Source organism: Trichomycterus rosablanca, chromosome 4 (genome assembly GCF_030014385.1).
Source record: "Trichomycterus rosablanca isolate fTriRos1 chromosome 4, fTriRos1.hap1, whole genome shotgun sequence".
Classification (NCBI taxonomy): Eukaryota; Metazoa; Chordata; class Actinopteri; order Siluriformes; family Trichomycteridae; genus Trichomycterus; species Trichomycterus rosablanca.
In genome coordinates this window covers 50401226-50421787 of record NC_085991.1, presented here as the reverse complement: position 1 = coordinate 50421787, position 20562 = coordinate 50401226, and the positions used below count along the sequence as shown (strand labels likewise).

The 20562-nt window shown below is 38.2% G+C and overlaps 1 protein-coding gene across 1 annotated transcript in view; it reads left to right on the top strand.

Annotated features, from left to right (window-relative positions):
• Positions 1–20562, top strand: part of LOC134311984 (hemicentin-1-like) — an 80775-nt gene that overhangs the window by 40766 nt on the left and 19447 nt on the right. Inside the window, exons 3-7 of the mRNA XM_062993633.1 lie at positions 9819–10094; positions 12174–12347; positions 15241–15516; positions 16919–17191; positions 19724–19999. Coding sequence (XP_062849703.1) covers positions 9819–10094; positions 12174–12347; positions 15241–15516; positions 16919–17191; positions 19724–19999 — 1275 coding nt within the window. The remainder of the gene's footprint in view (positions 1–9818; positions 10095–12173; positions 12348–15240; positions 15517–16918; positions 17192–19723; positions 20000–20562) is intronic.

The following is a 20562-nucleotide window of genomic DNA, read 5'->3' as shown; positions in this document are numbered from 1 at the left end:
CCAAATCAGAAGCCATGGATGAATAAGGAGGTGCGTCTTCTGCTGAAAGCCCACAACATCGCCTTCAGAACAGGTGACGCACAGGCCTACAGCACATCCAGGGCGAACCTGAGGAGGGGCAACAAAAAGACCAAGCACTGCTACAAGCTAGAGGTAGAGGAACACTTCTCCAACTCCGACCCCCGACACATGTGGCAGGGCATCCAGGTCATCAGCGACTACAAGCCCAGCAACTCCACCCCGGTCTCCTTCCTGAACGAGCTAAATGACTTTTTTGGAGACTGCTACCCAGACCAGACTCTCTGCAGACCAACAGCCCCTCACACTCTCCTCCACAGACGTCTACACCGCACTGAACCAAATCAACGCACGCAAAGCTGCTGGTTGTGGATGTGCAGAGCAGCTGACTGGAATTTTCAACCTGTCCCTCACCCAGGCAGCTGTACCAACATGCTTCAAATCCACCTCCACCATACCTGTGCCGAAACACTCCAGCTCGACATGCCTTAATGACTACTCATTCTCATGACTTACACCCATTGTTATGAAGTGCTTCGAGCGACTGGTCCTGGCACACCTGAAGAACTGTCTCCCACCCACACTGGACCCACATCAGCTGAATGCTGATTGTTGACTTCAGCTCAGCATTTAATATCGTAATCCCTTCTAAGTTAGTCACTAAACTTGGAGATCTGGGTATTAACACCCCCCTCTGTTACCAACAGACCTCAGCATGTTAGGTCAGGCCACACCTACTCCATCACCATCTTACTCAACACAGGCGTACCACAGGGCTGTGTGCTGAGCCCATTCCTCTACTCCCTTTTCACCCACGACTGCAGGCCTGTGCATGGATCGAATTCCATCATTAAGTTTGCTGACGACACCATGGTGATTGGCCTCATCAGTAACAATGGTGAGACAGCCTACAGGGAGGAAGTACAGCACCTGGCCACATGGTGTGAGGACAACAACCTGCTCCTTAACACTAACAAAACTATGGAGTTCATCGTGGACTTCAGGAGGGAAGGAGGAGGCACGCATGAACCCATCCACATCGATGGGATAGCTGTTGAACGTGTCTCCAGCTTCAAGTCCTTGGGGACCCACATATCGGAGGACCTGTCCTGGACCACCAACACCTCCAGCTTGGCCAAGAAGGCTCACCAGCACCTCTTCTTCCTGAGGACACTTAAGAAACACCACCTATCTCCGACCATCCTGGTGAACTTTTACCGCTGTGCAATTGAAAGTATCCTGACCAGCAGTATCACAGTCTGGTATGGGAACTGCACTGTTGCGAACCGCAAGGCAACGAGTGGTGAAAACGGCCCAGCGCATCACAGGGACTCCACTTCCACCCATTGAGGACGTCCAAAGGAAACGCTGTCTGTGTCGAGCTCACAGCATTCTTAAGGACTCATCCCACCCTGCACACAGACTATTTGCCCTTTTGCCCTCTGGCAGGCGCTTCAGGAGCCTCCGGACCAAGACCAGCAGATTGAGGAACAGCTTTTTTCCCAGAGCTGTCTCCATACTGAACTCTGTCCCCCGTTAACCCCCCCACATCTCTGCTCCTGGTAAAGGTTGCACTACAAATCTTTTTATCCTTTTTCTGCTTAGTATATTATATCATTGGTACATACCTCATATCTCATTTATTCATAATTTCCATCTATACTGTATACATCTGTTTACTATGTTTTATATATACATTCCTCTATTATGTTCATAGCACCTTAATCTGTATCACCTTAATCTACACAGCACCTTAATCTTAATCTGCACCTTAATCTGTATATTATGTCTTTAGCTATATATCTTGTTTATAGTACATTCAATAATATATTCACCTGTATATCTTGTTCATACCACTGCCCATATCCTGTAAATAATGTATATTGTAGATGCCGTTTATCCTGCACTTGCTGCTTATTGCACTTCTGGTTAGATGCTAAACTGCATTTCATTGCCTTGTACTTGTACATGTGTAATGACAATAAAGTTTAATCTAATCTAATCTTATCATTTTTATTGCTCTATTTGTTTGTGGCTTTTTAACTATAACTATACATACATGTGCTACTTTGATTAAGCACCCTGCAAATTATAAGAAAAGATTTATACATTTTGTCTGTGATTACATTTTCTCCCCACATTCAGTGCTGACTGGACTCTTCCACTGTGGAGTAACTGAAGGTAATTTATGTTTATTTTATTTTGTTGTATAATTATATTTACATTATAATGTACCTTGATGTTTTGCAATGATATAATCTGATCAGCCATAACATTAAAACCACCTCCTTGTTTCTACACTCACTGTCCATTTTTTCAGCTCCACTTACCATATAGAAGCACTTTGTAGTTCTACAATTACTGACTGTAGTCCATATGTTTCTCTACATACTTTTTAACCTGCTTTCACCCTGTTCTTCAATGGTCAGGACTAGGGGTGGGTGATATGGCCTTTAAATAATATAATGATATTTAGGGATATTTTTGTGATAACGATATTCAACGATATATAAGAACACTTTTTTTAAAGTTTATTTTAAAAACACTTTTGTTTTGCAGACACTCAGGAAATCTAAGGTCCAAATGTTACAAAATGTACATCAAATTAAGCATCACTTCCAGTAGGGCTGGACGATATGGCTAAAAAACTCATATCTCGATATGCTTTTGAGAAGTGGTGATATACGATACGATATAATGTAAACTTAAAGTACAATGGCAGGCCACCGCCCGTATTTTACCTTATTATGTTTATAAGTTCTCTTAAAAACACAAAACACTGTAGTTCTGATCAATTCTGACTATTTACATTGTTTATATTGTGTATTATTACAGGCTGTATTTGTATTAATATTAACAACATTTATATTAAACAAACCAGCAGAATCTCACAATCACATTTCTGCTCCGTTTAACTTCAAATTAATGAGCATCAAAAAATCCCAAAAACGTTTAATATTTGATAATGCTTTTCTGTCATTGCAAAGTGAGAGCGCAGATAATTATCTGTCAATTATACAGCAACCAATGAAGAGAAAGATTCTGCCCAAAATGTAAATTCAGAAGCTCTGATTGGTTTATACATCTGAATCTCTTGAACAGGAGTTGTTTTGCCCACAGAGTCAGTAACACTAATGAATCTTTACCACAGATAAGAGCACAGTTTTCTGATTCGATTCCAATGAATAATTCTTCTGAAAAGAGTCGTTTCTGACTCATTGACTCAGTGATTCAGTTTCCATGCTCATATGTGAAGGAAAGCGTTCCGCTTAGCGCTCTTGTCTTTTAAACCTTCTCAGATGGTAACCTGTGTGGTAACCTGGTAACCTGTTTATTTTATGTTCGTTCACTGACACAGTTTTTGGCCTCACATCATTCTGGGGCTCATGCAGTGATTGACCCTCCTTGTACTCACGCGGGTGCTTTTGCTTTAGGTGCTGAAATAAATGTGATGTGTTGTCACCTTTTGTCGTCACAGTATTTTTGCACGTTTTGCAGATTACAGTCGTTTGTTTGGAGTCTGACCTTCTGTATCCGAAAATCTTTCACACTAGTGATGAAGCTCTCCTTGTAGGGACTAGTTCATCCTCAGTGCTAACTCCGGTACGACTCTCTGCATTGGTCACCATTATTTCACTGTTACGAGCTTGAGAGCGAGTGACGCGCGTTTGCTGATAATATTGCGATACGACAAAAATCATATCGAATTTACAACTATACCGGTATTATCATGAACGATATTATATCGCCCACCCCTAGTCAGGACCCCCACAGAGCAGGAATGCCAGGACCCAATGTTTCCCAGCAGTACCTCAGAGCATCACAACACCTCTGTGAGTATCATGATAAATCATGTTTCTTTTTACATTGTGAGGATGGTCAGGTGTGTGTGTGTGTGTGTGTGTGTGTGTATTGCTTAACTGAGGAGGAGATGCACCAGGATACACTGTGGAAAGAAGGCAAACCAACAGACGTGTTGTGATGCTCTGAGCAGGTGCTGCTGGGAAACATTGGGTCCTGCCATTCATAGGATGTTACTTTGATACATGCCATCTACTTAAACATTGTTTAAGACTAAGTAGAGTAAGACTATCTTTTTATGGCAAAGGTGTTCCCTAATAGCAGTGCCCTCTTTCAGCAGGATAACACACCCTGCCACACTGCAAAAATTGTATAAGAACAAAGAGTTTAAGGATAAAGTTTTATGCTCCAGTTTTCTCAGACTCAGTACGATTACACATCAGTAAGATTTATGGAGGCCTCACCTCACAACTTATAGGTCTTAACGGAGCTTCTGCTTTTGTTATGGTGCTAAATACTACAGAGATCTTGTGGCGTCCATTCCTCAGTGTGTCAAAACTGTTTTTGCGCTTGATAATGTGCCCCACGTTTTCATTAGGAGACAGGTATGGACTGCTGACAGGTCAGTTTTAGGATGATTTCTCAGTGACATCTGATTAAAAATCATACTAATTCCACACTGCAGATAAAAGTTTGGGTCACTGTAGCTGAATGGTTTATTTCTCTGTGTATGTAGGTGCAGGTCGCCACCTACTGGACTCAAATGGTTACTGCAGCTTTACTTATAAATGCTTTAACAGGACAGTGGCGTCATTTATGGGAAATAACTTACAGTGGGGCCAAAAAGTATTTAGTCAGCCACTGATTGTGCAGGTTCTCCTACTTAGAAAGATGAGAGAGGTCTGTAATTTTCATCATAGGTACACTTCAACTATGAGAGACAAAAGGAGGAAAAAAAATCCAGGAAATCACATTGTAGGATTTTTAAAGAATTTATTTGTAAATTATGGTGGAAAATAAGTATTTGGTCAATAACAAAAAGTTCAACTCAATACTTTGTAACATAACCTTTGTTGGCAATGACAGAGGTCAAACGTTTCCTGTAAGTCTTCACCAGGTTTGCACACACTGTAGCTGGTATTTTGGCCCATTCCTCCATGCAGATCTCCTCTAGAGCAGTGATGTTTTGGGGCTGTCGCTGGACAACACAGACTTTCAACTCCCTCCACAAATTTTCTATGGGGTTGAGGTCTGGAGACTGGCTAGGCCACTCCAGGACCTTGAAATGCTTTTTACGGAGCCACTCCTTCATTGCCCGAGCGGTGTGGTTGGGATCATTGTCATGCTGGAAGACCCAGCCACGTTCCATCTTCAATGCTCTCACTGATGGAAGGAGGTTTTGGCTTAAAATCTCACGATACATGACCCCGTTCATTCTTCCCTTAACACGGATCAGTCGTCCTGTCCCCTTTGCAGAAAAACAGCCCCAAAGCATGATGTTTCCACCCACATGCTTCACAGTAGGTATGGTGTTCTTGGGTTTTTCTTCTTCCTCCAAACACGACGAGTTGAGTTTTTACCAAAAAGTTCCATTTTGGTTTCATCTGACCACATGATATTCTCCAAATCCTCTTCTGGATCATGAGCGGGTCTACAATTTTCTTCCTCGTGTCCTTCGACAGCTCTTTGGTCTTGGTCATGGTTGAGTTTGGAGTCTGACTGTTTGAGGCTGTGGACAGGTGTCTTTTATACAGATAACGAGGTCAAACAGGTGCCATTAATACAGGTAACAAGTGGAGGACAGAAGAGCTTCTTAAAGAAGAAGTTACAGGTCTGTGAGAGCCAGAAATCTTGCCTGTTTGTGGGTGACCAAATACTTATTTTCCACCATAATTTACAAATAAATTCTTTAAAAATTCTACAATGTGATTTCCTGGATTTTTTTTTCTCATTTTGTCTCTCATAGTTGAAGTGTACCTATGATGAAAATTACAGACCTCTCTCATCTTTCTAAGTAGGAGAACTTGCACAATCAGTGGCTGACTAAATACTTTTTGGCCCCACTGTATAAAATATATATAACTGCATGTCAGTCATTATGTAGTAATGTTATTAATCACTGTTTTCCAATCTGCTTGTTAAATTCATCCTACTTAAAAATGTAAAAAGTAACTAACCAACTGTTCTACCTTTTTACATCCACCTGTATGTAATGAAGAAGTTCTGCAAAAATTTATATGACCCATAATTTAAAACTCATTGAAATGAATCTGGTTTTTCTATGTGAGATTATGTCGATCAGTGATGGTTTTATTAAAACTTCAATATTTTTGTTTTACAGAGAAGCTAAAAGTTACTCTTACAGTGAAGTCTGATAGGAAAGATTTTTTCATAGGAGAGAGAATCACTCTTACATGTTCTGTAGGAGGAGAGATCAGTCAGAGTTACACTTACAGTCAGAGTTACAGTCAGAGTTACAGTCAGAGTTACAGTCAGAGTTACAGTTACAGTCAGAGTTACAGTCAGAGTTACAGTCAGAGTTACACTTACAGAGTTACACTTACAGTCAGAGTTACAGTCAGAGTTACACTTACAGTCAGAGTTACAGTTACAGTTGGTATAAGAATGAAACTGAAGTTCCTTCTGAAAATAAAAGTGAATTTAGCTTTGAGGTGAATGAAGAGGCCAAATATACCAGATACACATGCAGTGGAACACAGAACGATAATAAACAACAGATCATAATGAGTAATTCTGTTACTGTATCTGTGTCAGGTGAGTTTACACAACATGCACTACTGTAAAAGTTCATTTATCACATCAAATGTTTATGGAAAATAATTTATTTAAAATTTATTTGAAAACTGTATCAATCATGTTAAAAGTAATCACCCCCTACACTGATCAGTCATAACATTAAAACCACCTCCTTGTTTCTACACTCACTGTCCATTTTATCAGCTCCACTTACCATATAGAAACACTTTGTAGTTCTACAATTACTGACTGTAGTCCATCTGTTTATCTACATACCTTTTTTAACCTGCATTTACTGCACTAAGATCTAATAGAACAAGAAAAGAGACGCATCCATTACCAGAGAACATTAATAAATCATTAACTACCCTAATTAATGCAGTTACTGTGGTTGGGCTAAATCCTGACTGAAATCTTTCATGATACTGTTTTTGTGCAGATAAGAAAAGAACGGTTTAGAAACTTTTTATAGAATCTTGGAGACAAAAGGAAGATTTAAAATCTGCCTTTGGACAGACCATATGGATCAAGATTAGGTTTTAATCAGGGGTTTATTAAAAGTACTTTTGAACAATTTAGTTACGTACCCAAGGCTAAGCGATGCATTTATTAAAGTAAACAGGGGCTCCACAATGGCTGGGAGTAAATCTGGGAGTAAATGGGTTAGAACAGCGTCAAGTTTGCATAACTGTGACTTTTATTAGTGCATGTTTTTATGCTTTCATGCTATTTTACACTTCCAGTGTAGTGTGCTGCCATTCGTGCTAATTTTTGTGCTGCTTTACTTAAGGACAGTGGGAGCCTAGTGTGTAGAGCTTTGGACTATAAACCAGAAGATTGGTGGTTCAAATCCAGGCTCTGCTAAACAGCCGCTGTTGGGTCCTTGAGCAAGACCCTTAACCCTGTCTGTTCCAGGGGGGCTGTACGACAGCTGACCCTGCGCTCTGACCCCAGCTTTCAAACAAGCTGGGATATGTGAAGAATTTCAATGTACTGTACACCTGTATATGTATACAGGTCCTGGTCATAAAATTAGAATATCATGAAAAAGTTGATTTATTTCAGTAATTCCATTCAAAAAGTGAAACTTGTATATTATATTCATTCATTACACACAGACTGATATATTTCAAATGTTTATTTCTTTAATGTTGATGATTATAACTGACAACTAATGAAAACCCCAAATTCAGTATCTCAGAAAATTAGAATATTGTGACAAGGTACAATATTGAAGACACCTGGTGCCACACTCTAATCAGCTAATTAACTCAAAACACCTGCAAAGGCCTTTAAATGGTCTCTCAGTCTAGTTCTGTAGGCTACACAATCATGGGGAAGACTGCTGACTTGACAGTTGTCCAAAAGACGACCATCGACACCTTGCACAAGGAGGGCAAGACACAAAAGGTCATCGCTAAAGAGGCTGGCTGTTCACAGAGCTCTGTGTCCAAGCACATTAATAGAGAGGCGAAGGGAAGGAAAAGATGTGGTAGAAAAAAGTGTACAAGCAATAGGGATAACCGCACCCTGGAGAGGATTGTGAAACAAAACCCATTCAAAAATGTGGGGGAGATTCACAAAGAGTGGACTGCAGCTGGAGTCAGTGCTTCAAGAACCACCACGCACAGACGTATGCAAGACATGGGTTTCAGCTGTCGCATTCCTTGTGTCAAGCCACTCTTGAACAAGAGACAGCGTCAGAAGCGTCTCGCCTGGGTTAAAGACAAAAAGGACTGGACTGCTGCTGAGTGGTCCAAAGTTATGTTCTCTGATGAAAGTAAATTTTGCATTACCTTTGGAAATCAAGGTCCCAGAGTCCGGAGGAAGAGAGGAGAGGCACAGAATCCACGTTGCTTGAGGTCCAGTGTAAAGTTTCCACAGTCAGTGATGGTTTGGAGTGCCATGTCATCTGCTGGTGTTGGTCCACTGTGTTTTCTGAGGTCCAAGGTCAACGCAGTTATCTACCAGGAAGTTTTAGAGCACTTCATGCTTCCTGCTGCTGACCAACTTTATGGAGATGCAGATTTCATTTTCCAACAGGACTTGGCACCTGCACACAGTGCCAAAGCTACCAGGATCTGGTTTAAGGACCATGGTATCCCTGTTCTTAATTGGCCAGCAAACTCGCCTGACCTTAACCCCATAGAAAATCTATGGGGTATTGTGAAGAGGAAGATGCGATACGCCAGACCCAACAATTCAGAAGAGCTGAAGGCCACTATCAGAGCAACCTGGGCTCTCATAACACCTGAGCAGTGCCACAGACTGATAGACTCCATGCCACGCCGCATTGCTGTAGTAATCCAGGCAAAAGGAGCCCCAACTAAGTATTGAGTTCTGTACATGCTCATACTTTTCAGTTGGCCAACATTTCTAAAAATCCTTTTTTTTGTATTGGTCTTAAGTAATATTCTAATTTTCTGAGATACTGAATTTGGGGTTTTTATTAGTTGTCAGTTATAATCATCAACATTAAAAGAAATAAACATTTGAAATATATCAGTCTGTGTGTAAAGAATGAATATAATATACAAGTTTCACTTTTTGAATGGAATTACTGAAATAAATCAACTTTTTCATGATATTCTAATTTTATGATCAGCACCTGTATATGACAAAGTATATCTATGTTCTTCTTCTTTTTAGAGCATGTGTGTGGTCATTGTACCATGGAGCAGACTTTTTCTTTCTAATCAATTTTAGACTAAGTGATAAAAAATACTAAACATAGAATCAACTAAAGTTTGAAACTTAAATTTTGTCTTCAATTATTTCAAATTCGGTTGAAGTAAAAAAAAAAAAAAGAGTTTATAATGCTTCACATTGCCACACAGGTTCTATTAAAGTGATGTTTAGGTTCAACAGGTCTGGCAGTGATCATGTCTGGGTGTGGCTAGTAAAAATAAACCAAATTTTTTAGACTGGTTGATTAAAATTTTTTTATGTGTTTCCTGCGGTCTTTGTCTAATATTAAAAGTAATTTGATGTAAAACATATAAGAGTGACAAATATGCAAAAATAGAAGAAATTCTCTCTTGGATATTTGAACCTGGTCTCTTTCTGACGGTGGAATCATGAACACTGATTTTATCTGAGGTGAGAGAGGTTGGTGATGGAATAAGTTGGTGTTATGTTTTTAAAGAAATGTTAAAATGGTTTGGTTTGAGAAAATAAAGCAAAAGCACTCACAAACCACAAAGTGTTTTTATTAATGAAAACGTTTTATTTTATTTCTACAGAGAGACCAAAAGCTGCTGTGATCATAAATCCTGATAATCACGTGTTTGTAGGAGAGGTTGTTACTCTCACATGTAACATAGTGAATGGAGGAGGTGTCCAGAACTGGAGGTACAGCTGGAATAAAGGAGGTTCAGACCAAACTGTCAGTAATGATCAGCAGTACAGAATCAGTGATGTTACAGAGAATCATGCAGGTAAATACACCTGTACAGGAACAGAGACAGGAGGCTCACGTTCCTCACACCCCAGTGATGTTGTTCTACTGACTGTATCAGGTGAGTCTGATCATCTCTTCTGTATTTAATAACATCTGTATCACATCAGCATGTATTTACAAACTTTTGGTCATGAGGTTTATTTAGGGAAGTTGTAGAACCCCAATCAGTAAAGGTTTGGGGCCATTTTGGAAAATGGAATAAAAAGCAGAATCTGAGATTTTTAAATTCTCTTAAACTTTAATTTAACAAAAATACAAAGAAAAGATTTTTAAACCAGTGTTTATCTCTCACCAGCTTCAATGGTCTTAGGCCTGCAACACATTCCAAAAATGTTGGGACAGGGACAATTTAGTGCTAGTAATGATGGTAAAAACAAACTAAATAATGTTGTTATTTTAAACAGGTGATTGTAATCATGATTTGGTACAAAAGCTGTATCCACGAAAGGCATCTGGGATGGACCATCACACAGTGGAAACATTTTGTGATCTGATGATTCAGTGTTTCAGATATTTTTTGTAGGTAAGCGTATGCTGCATACTCAGGACCAAAGACAGAAAGGACCACTCAGACTGTTATCAGCAACAAGTCCAAAAGCCAGGGTCTGTCATGGTATGGGGCGTGTCAGTACCAGGGTCTGTCATGGTATGGGGGGGTGTCACTACCAGGGTCTGTCATGGTATGGGGCGTGTCAGTACCAGGGTCTGTCATGGTATGGGAGTGTGTCAGTACCAGGGTCTGTCATGGTATGGGGCGTGTCAGTACCAGGGTCTGTCATGGTATGGAAGTGTGTCAGTACCAGGGTCTGTCATGGTATGGGGCGTGTCAGTACCAGGGTCTGTCATGGTATGGGAGTGTGTCAGTACCAGGGTCTGTCAAGGTATGAGGGTGTGTAAGTACCAGGGTCTGTCATGGTATGGGGCGTGTCAGTACCAGGGTCTTTCAAGGTATGAGGGTGTGTCACTACCAGGGTCTGTCATGGTATGGGGCGTGTCAGTACCAGGGTCTGTCATGGTATGGAGTGTGTCAGTACCAGGGTCTGTCAAGGTATGGGGGCGTGTCAGTACCAGGGTCTGTCATGGTATGAGGGTGTGTCACTACCAGGGTCTGTCATGGTATGGGGGTGTGTCAGTACTAGGGTCTGTCATGGAATGGGGGTGTGTCAGTACCAGGGTCTGTCATGGTATGGGGGTGTGTCAGTACCAGGGTCTGTCATGGTATGGGGGTGTGTCAGTACCAGGGTCTGTCATGGTATGGGGGTGTGTCAGTACCAGGGTCTGTCATGGTATGGAGTGTGTCAGTACCAGGGTCTGTCATGGTATGGAGTGTGTCAGTACCAGGATCTGTCATGGTATGGGGGTGTGTCAGTACCAGGGTCTGTCATGGTATGGGGGTGTGTCAGTACCAGGGTCTGTCATGGTATGGGGGTGTGTCAGTACCAGGGTCTGTCATGGTATGAGGGTGTGTCAGTACCAGGGTCTGTCATGGTATGGAGTGTGTCAGTACCAGGGTCTGTCATGGTATGGGGGTGTGTCAGTACCAGGGTCTGTCATGGTATGAGGGTGTGTCAGTACCAGGGTCTGTCATGGTATGGGGGTGTGTCAGTACCAGGGTCTGTCATGGTATGGGGGTGTGTCAGTACCAGGGTCTGTCATGGTATGGGGGTGTGTCAGTACCAGGGTCTGTCATGGTATGAGGGTGTGTCAGTACCAGGGTCTGTCATGGTATGGGGGTGTGTCAGTACCAGGGTCTGTCATGGTATGGGGGTGTGTCAGTACCAGGGTCTGTCATGGTATGAGGGTGTGTCAGTACCAGGGTCTGTCATGGTATGGAGTGTGTCAGTACCAGGGTCTGTCATGTTTACTTGGTCTCCTCTGTGCCAAAACGTCTTTTAAGGGGTTAAAAAGGAATAACAACATATTAAAGTGGTAAATGCTTTACTGTCCCAACTTTTTTTGGAATGTGTTGCAGGCCTGAAATGCAGGAATGGATGTTTATTAATAAATGAATTGAAGTTGAGCAGATAAAACATGAAATATCTTGAGTTCATTCTAACTTAAATGTAATAACATTTGGGGGAAATGAGAGAATAAAAGTGATTAAACTGATTAAAACTTCATTATTTTCTATTAACAGCAAAACCCAAACCAACTGTGAGATTAGAACCTCAGAACTTCATCTACACTGGAGACACCGTTACTCTGACCTGTGATCTGAATCAGTCTACAGGATGGACTTTCTTCTGGTACAAAAATGATCAGGAAGTAAATCGTCAGATCTCTGCAGATAAAATCACCACCAACAAACTCGGTGAGAAACTTTCTAATACAGGAAGAACAAAGTACAACTGTAGAGCGCTAAGAGGAAACTACTACAACAAATACTACTACTCACTGTACAGTGATCCAGTTACAGTTACAGTTGAAGGTTTGTCGTGTTTTATACTTTTTATTACAGATTTGATGTAGTCAGGAAATATGTTGTTATTTCACCAAATAATTTGCAGAACGATCTCTTAGCTCAGAAGAATGCTTTAATTAATGCAATTAAACAACTTTTACTTAAATAAATAAAGACTAATGTTGAATCATACGAATTAAAATTATAATAATAAAAAGCTGGGCGTTATAAGATGATTTTGTCAAAAACAGCTGTTTTGGAGACAATTAATGATGTCATAAGTGTTAATGAAAAATGTTTATGAGCAGGGATGGACCGAGGGGGTGAGTGATCTAGAAAAATATCATCATTTCTTAAGGTTGAATCTACAATATTATTCTGATTATTGTTTATGTTTTTAAAACAATTTATTCAGTAACTGAAGAGAAAAACAAACTCATTTCTTTGTTGATGAGACTCTATAGCAGGGGTCACCAACCTTTGAGACCGAGAGCTACTTTAAGGGTACTGAATAATACGAAGCTACTTGTTTGATACAAACTTCCTGAATAACATAAAGCTGCACGGTTCACCTTTAATTAAGATAAGATAAGATAAGATATTCTTTTATTAGTCCCACAGTGGGGAAATTCGCAATGAATATTATAATATTATAATTTTTCTTCTTCTTCTTCTTCTTCTTATTTTTATTATTATTATTAGCATTATTATTAGCATTATTAATATTATTCATATATATGAAGAGTGTGATCATATGTTAATGTTAATGATTCCTCAGAAAAATTATTAACAACGATTTACTACGGTAGGAAACACAGATATATTTCAGCATGTAACATTATTCATCTCTATTAATCTAAATATCAATATTTCAATATTTGAAAGTCAGAGCTATCACATCTCTGATATTTTTGTAAATTTTGTTCCTGACAGTTTTGTATAAATGAGCACATTTGTAGTATTTTGATCAAAATCTTTTCACAAGTGATCACTTCTGTACCATCTTTTAGAAAATCATTAAGTCACATCTTCAAATCATGTCTTGTTTGTACTCATCACTTCCTTTGCAACATTTTAGAACAAATCATGAACTCTGTCCCATGTTTGTACAAATGATCAGTTATGTACGATAAAAAAAAAAGCTGTGATGTACATGGACGTTTTTGTGACACGTACTGAAGTGTCTCTCCACGTTCCTCCCAAACATTGTGAAAGTTTTCTTTCGCTTTTCTCTCTCCGAATCGCAGCTGCACATGCGTACCTCACTTGCCTCAGCGTTATGTGCATGATATAAAACTCCGCACCCAGACCACAGATCCAGACCAGAGTTCATATAAACATCCAACATTTCTGTTTTTAAAATGTTATATTCACTATTGTCATTTACAAATCTACATCAATGCAAGTCGTGTTGATTCAATAAGAACAGCAACGCAGATATAATGTTTAGACAGAGCTCTATAGTCACTAGTGCTATTTTAGAACATGCCCTGCGGGCGACCAGTGACCCTCGGGCACCATGCTGGTGACCCCTGCACTACAGTAACACTACAAGAAATGATGAGCTCAAGAACTAACACAGAGCACAGAGACCCAAATACCACCTAAACTTATTTAAAAAAGGCACTTTCTAATAACATGTAGAGTTTTAATGTGGAGTGATTTCAGTAAACAGAAACTTACATCACATCTACTGACTTGAAGAGGTTCAATGTTAAACAATGCTAAAAATAAAAAATAAACCAAAGTTTTTACAATTTTTAAAAAGCTTTTTAAAATCTATATTAGATACATTTAAAAATGCTACAAATACAGGTGCTGGTCATAAAATTAGAATATCATGAAAAAGTTGATTTATTTCAGTAATTCCATTCAAAAAGTGAAACATTTCTTAAAAGAAATAAACATTTGAAATATATCAGTCTGTGTGTAAAGAATGAATATAATATACAAGTTTCACTTTTTGAATGGAATTACTGAAATAAATCAACTTTTTCATGATATTCTAATTTTATGACCAGCACCTGTATAAACACAATGAAAAATAAGTAATTTGTTTAAAGATTTTAATTGAAAATGTAAAGTAACTGCATTAATAAATGTAGTATTTAAACATGCAATAACAATGAAACTAGAACAAAGAAATGATGCATTTATATATTTATTACATTTATCAAACACTCTTATCCAAAACAACTTACAGTTGTGGCCAAATACAAAAGAATTAAGGGCCTTTCTCAGGGGCCCAACAGTGTCAAATTGGTGGTAGTGGGGCCTGTACCAGCAACCGTCTGATCACCAGTTCAGTAGCTTAAACGCTGTGCTACCACTGACCCACTTCAAGTAAATGTTCAAATATTCCAATATTTATTTATTTTATTTTTATTACCTTCTTTAAACTGGTCAGAGTTCACAAACACTGGAGACAAATATTTGTCAAAAATTATTTCTGACATGTTTTTTTCTTTTTCAATAATTCATTAAATGGCATCTAATTTTAATTAAAAAAAGAAAACACAACACCAGCCGTGGTGAAAAATCTTTTACAGAATTGTTTTAATTGCTTGATGGGATTCAAGATGATTGCTCCAGAAGATTTATTGTGTTTGTTTGTTTGTGTTTTGAGTCATTCAGTGATGGACTTGCTTCTGTGCATCATAATATTTTCCTGCTGCAAAACCCGACTGCACTGTGACTGAAACTGTGTTTTAATTCTCCACCATTATACACTCACAAACACAAACCACAAAGTGTCTTTAATAATATGTGAAATATAAAAATAATATTATTTTTCTTTCTACAGAGAGACTAAAAATCACTGTGGCCATCTATCTTGATAATCACGTGTTTATAGGAGACTCTGTTAATCTCACATGTAACATAGAGAATGGAGGAGGTGTCCAGTACTGGAGGTACAGCTGGAATAAAGAAGGTTCAGACCAAACTGTCAGTAATGATCAGCAGTACAGAATCAGTGATGTTACAGAGAATCATGCAGGTAAATACACCTGTACAGGAACAGAGACAGGAGGCTCACGTTCCTCACACCCCAGTGATGCTGTTCTACTGACTGTATCAGGTGAGTCTGATCATCTGTATTGATTAACATCTGTATCACATCAGCATGTATTCAGTATTAAGTTTTCTTTCGCTTTTCTTGTGTGTTTCTTTATTATTATTATTTCGGGGTAAAACCCGCATCTCTCTCCGAATCGCAGCTGCTCATGCGTACCTCGCTTGTCTCAGCGTTAATATGCACACGATATAAAACTCTGCACCCAGACCAGACCAGAGTTCATATAAACATCCAACATTTCTGTTTTTAAAATGGTATATTCACTATTGTCATTTACAAATCTACATCAATGCAAGTCGTGTTGATTCAATAAGAACAGCAAGGCAGATATAATGTTTAGACAGAGCTCTATAGTCACTAGTGCTATTTTAGAACATGCCCTGCGGGCGACCAGTGGCCCTCGGGCACCATGCTGGTGACCCCTGCACTACAGTAACACTACAAGAAATGATGAGCTCAAGAACTAACACAGAGCACAGAGACCCAAATACCACCTAAACTTATTTAAAAAAGGCACTTTCTAATAACATGTAGAGTTTTAATGTGGAGTGATTTCAGTAAACAGAAACTTACATCACATCTACTGACTTGAAGAGGTTCAGTGTTAAACAATGTTAAAAATAAAAAATAAACCAAAGTTTTTACAATTTTTAAAAAGCTTTTTAAAATCTATATTAGATACATTTAAAAACGCTACAAATATAAACACAATGAAAAATAAGTTTAAAGATTGTAATTGAAAATGTAAAGTAACCTCATTATTAAATGTAGTATTTAAACATGCAATAACAATGAAACTAGAACAAAGAAATTAAGGGCCTTTCTCAGGGGCCCAACAGTGTCAGATTGGTGGTAGTGGGGCCTGTACCAGCAACCGTCTGATCACCAGTTCAGTAGCTTAAATGCTGTGCTACTACTGACCCACTTCAAGTAAATGTTCAAATATTCCAATATTTATTTATTTTATTTTTATTACCTTCTTTAAACTGGTCAGAGTTCACAAACACTGGAGACAAATATTTGTCAAAAATTATTTCTGACATGTTTTTTTCTTTTTCAATAATTCATTAAATGGCATCTAATTTTAATTAAAAAAAGAAAAAACTACACAAGTAAACACAACACCAGCCGTGGTGAAAAATCTTTTACAGAATTGTTTTAATTGCTTGATGGGATTCAAGATGATCGCTCCAAAAGATTCATTGTGTTTGTTTGTTTGTGTTTTGAGTCATTCAGTGATGGACTTGCTTCTGTGCATCAGAATATTTTCCTGCTGCAAATCCCAACTGCACTGTGACTGAAACTGTGTTTTAATTCTCCACCATTATACACTCACAACCACAAACCACAAAGTGTCTTTAATAATATGTGAAATATGAAAATAATATTCTTTTTCTTTCTACAGAGAGACCAAAACCCACTGTGATCATAAATCCTGATAATCACGTGTTTATAGATGAGATTGTTACTCTCACATGTAACATAGAGAATGGAGGAGGCGTCCAGAACTGGAGGTACAGCTGGAATAAAGAAGGTTCAGACCAAACTGTCAGTAATGATCAGCAGTACAGAATCAGTGATGTTACAGAGAATCATGCAGGTAAATACACCTGTACAGGAACAGAGACAGGAGGATCACGTTCCTCACACCCCAGTTCTGTTCTACTGACTGTATCAGGTGAGTCTGATCATCTGTATTGATTAACATCTGTATCACATCAGCATGTATTCAGTACTGGTGTAGAGGTGAGAGGGTTCTTAAGATATTACAGTAACTCGGACAATGTAGGATTATTAAACCACAAACTTTTTAAAAATAGATTAAAGTTCATTTCCGCAAAATAACATCTAAAGTTTTTACACTGCTGGTGATCGTCTTATTATTTTTACTGTCCTCTTCACTCAGTATAAATGTAACAGAAGGTAAAATGTTTGAATGTTTGTTGCTTGTTTCAGGATACATAAATAATCTGTATTATTTTAATATAATCTCTGTTTTTCCTGTGCAACACTGATGTTCCACCTTAAATGTACCTCGTTATTGACCTGATTTGTTTTCTGCACACATGAAACAGCAAAATATTTTATAGAATTTACACAATCAGCAACAAAAACAAGAAATCTAAATGATACTTTATACAACACTATGGTAATGAGAAGTGATTTAGATCATGTTAATGCAATTCATGCAGGCACATGCACAGACATTTTTGGGGGCAGGTGCTCAAGCCAAAAAAAGGGCACCCATCGCCAAAATTATAAATAAAAAACAAAACAAAACAGTAGGATATTTAACTTCAATCAATACACATCTAATCAAATAACTCAAATTATCAAATTGCATAAATAAATGAAAAACAGGCAAAAACACGGCCATATTGTGCACGCTTTTTAATAACCAAACAACTGATACTGATACATCTCCCTCATTCGCTTTAGATGGTAGATGGTTTACTCCATAAAAGAGAGCTGCTACCCTGAGGTGCTTGCTGTAGTTCCTTTTCTTTCTGCTTTTGTATTCTTTCTTTTCTACGGAAGCGTATTGCTGCCACACAGTTAAAAAAAAAATACCGTCAGTATGTCGTTATAACGAGAAAGGATGTCGTTAAAACGAGAAAAGGATGTCGTTATAACGAGAAAAGGATGTCGTTATAACGAGAAAAGGATGTCGTTAAAACGAGAAAAGGATGTCGTTATAACGAGAAAAGTTCATTACCTCAAATGCTGCACAGCTGATGGAGCGTATCTGCTGATGGAGAGACAGTTTGCACACATGCATGATGCTGTAACTTGTGTAACCTTACAGCTTGTGGTGCCGATCAAGATTCTCCTTTAGGATCTAAACTTGGTTTAATATTCAACATTTGTCTGACATTCGGCATTCCGATCTAAATAAGTGCTTCAAAAAACACCTAAGACCTTCTTATTTGATGATTTCTTACACAAATGAAAATAGTCAACATACTACAAAAACAAGTTTATGTTCAATTTAAGATTACGTCTATTTATCTAAAGAAAGGTTATAATGAAACCGTTTATCCAGCTCCCACTTCATGTAACGAGTTAGGGACCGTCATAAAACTAACTGAGAAACGTAGGAAACATGCACTTATCCACACTAATAAATCCATTTAAATCTGGTATGATTTGATGAATTAATGTCAAACAGTTTTTACAAAAACACATCAATGTTTCTCACCTACTACAAAAACCTTATTTTTTGAAATAACATGGTATTTATTTTACATTACATTTAAATAAAGATAAATAAATCTGTAATAAATTTATATTTCAAATATACAAATTATATTTCCAAAAATACAAATCATACCAGATTTAAATGGATTTATTAGTGTGGATAAGTGCATGTTTCCTACGTTTCTCAGTTAGTTTTATGACGGTCCCTAACTCGTTACATGAAGTGGGAGCTGGATAAACGGTTTCATTATAACCTTTCTTTAGATAAATAGACGTAATCTTAAATTGAACATAAACTTGTTTTTGTAGTATGTTGACTATTTTCATTTGTGTAAGAAATCATCAAATAAGAAGGTCTTAGGTGTTTTTTGAAGCACTTATTTAGATCGGAATGCCGAATGTCAGACAAATGTTGAATATTAAACCAAGTTTAGATCCTAAAGGAGAATCTTGATCGGCACCACAAGCTGTAAGGTTACACAAGTTACAGCATCATGCATGTGTGCAAACTGTCTCTCCATCAGCAGATACGCTCCATCAGCTGTGCAGCATTTGAGGTAATGAACTTTTCTCGTTATAACGACATCCTTTTCTCGTTTTAACGACATCCTTTTCTCGTTATAACGACATCCTTTTCTCGTTATAACGACATCCTTTCTCGTTATAACGACATACTGACGGTATTTTTTTTTTAACTGTGTGGCAGCAATACGCTTCCGTAAAACACAACACCAGCCGTGGTGAAAAATCTTTTACAGAATTGTTTTAATTGCTTGATGGGATTCAAGATGATCACTCCAAAAGATTCATTGTGTTTGTTTGTTTGTGTTTTGAGTCATTCAGTGATGGACTTGCTTCTGTGCATCAGAATATTTTCCTGCTGCAAAACCCGACTGCACTGTGACTGAAACTGTGTTTTAATTCTCCACCATTATACACTCACAAACACAAACCACAAAGTGTCTTTAATAATATGTAAAATATGAAAATAATATTCTTTTTCTTTCTACAGAGAGACCAAAACCCACTGTGATCATATATCCTGGTAATCACGTGTTTAGAGGAGAGATTGTTACTCTCACATGTAACATAGAGAATGGAGGACGTGTCCAGAACTGGAGGTACAGCTGGAATAAAGAAGGTTCAGAACAAACTGTCAGTAATAAACAGAAGTACAAAATCAATAGTGTTATAGTAGCTGATGCAGGTAAATACACCTGTACAGGAACAGAGACAGGAGGCTCACGTTCCTCACACCCCAGTGATGCTGTTCTACTGACTGTATCAGGTGAGTCTGATCATCTGTATTGATTACCATCTGTATCACATCAGCATGTATTCAGTACTGGTGTAGAGGAGAGAGGGTTCTTAAGATATTACAGTAACTCGGACAATGTAGGATTATTGAACCACAAACTTTTTAAAAATAGATTAAAGTTCATTTCCGCAAAATAACATCTAAACTTTTTACACTGCTGGTGATCGTCTTATTACTTTTACTGTCCTCTTCACTCAGTATAAATGTAACAGAAGGTAAAATGTTTGAATGTTTGTTGCTTGTTTCAGGATACATAAATAATCTGTATTATTTTAATATAATCTCTGTTTTTCCTGTGCAGCACTGATGTTCCACCTTAAATGTACCTCGTTATTGACCTGATTTGTTTTCTGCACATATGAAACAGCAAAATATTTTACAGAATTTACACAATCAGCAACAAAAACAAGAAATCTAAATGATACTTTATACAACACTATGGTCCTGAGAAGTGATTTAGATCATGTTGATGCAATTCATGCACTTGCTTATAAAGAGTAAGATTATTAAAGCTGAGTTGGGGTGAATGTAAA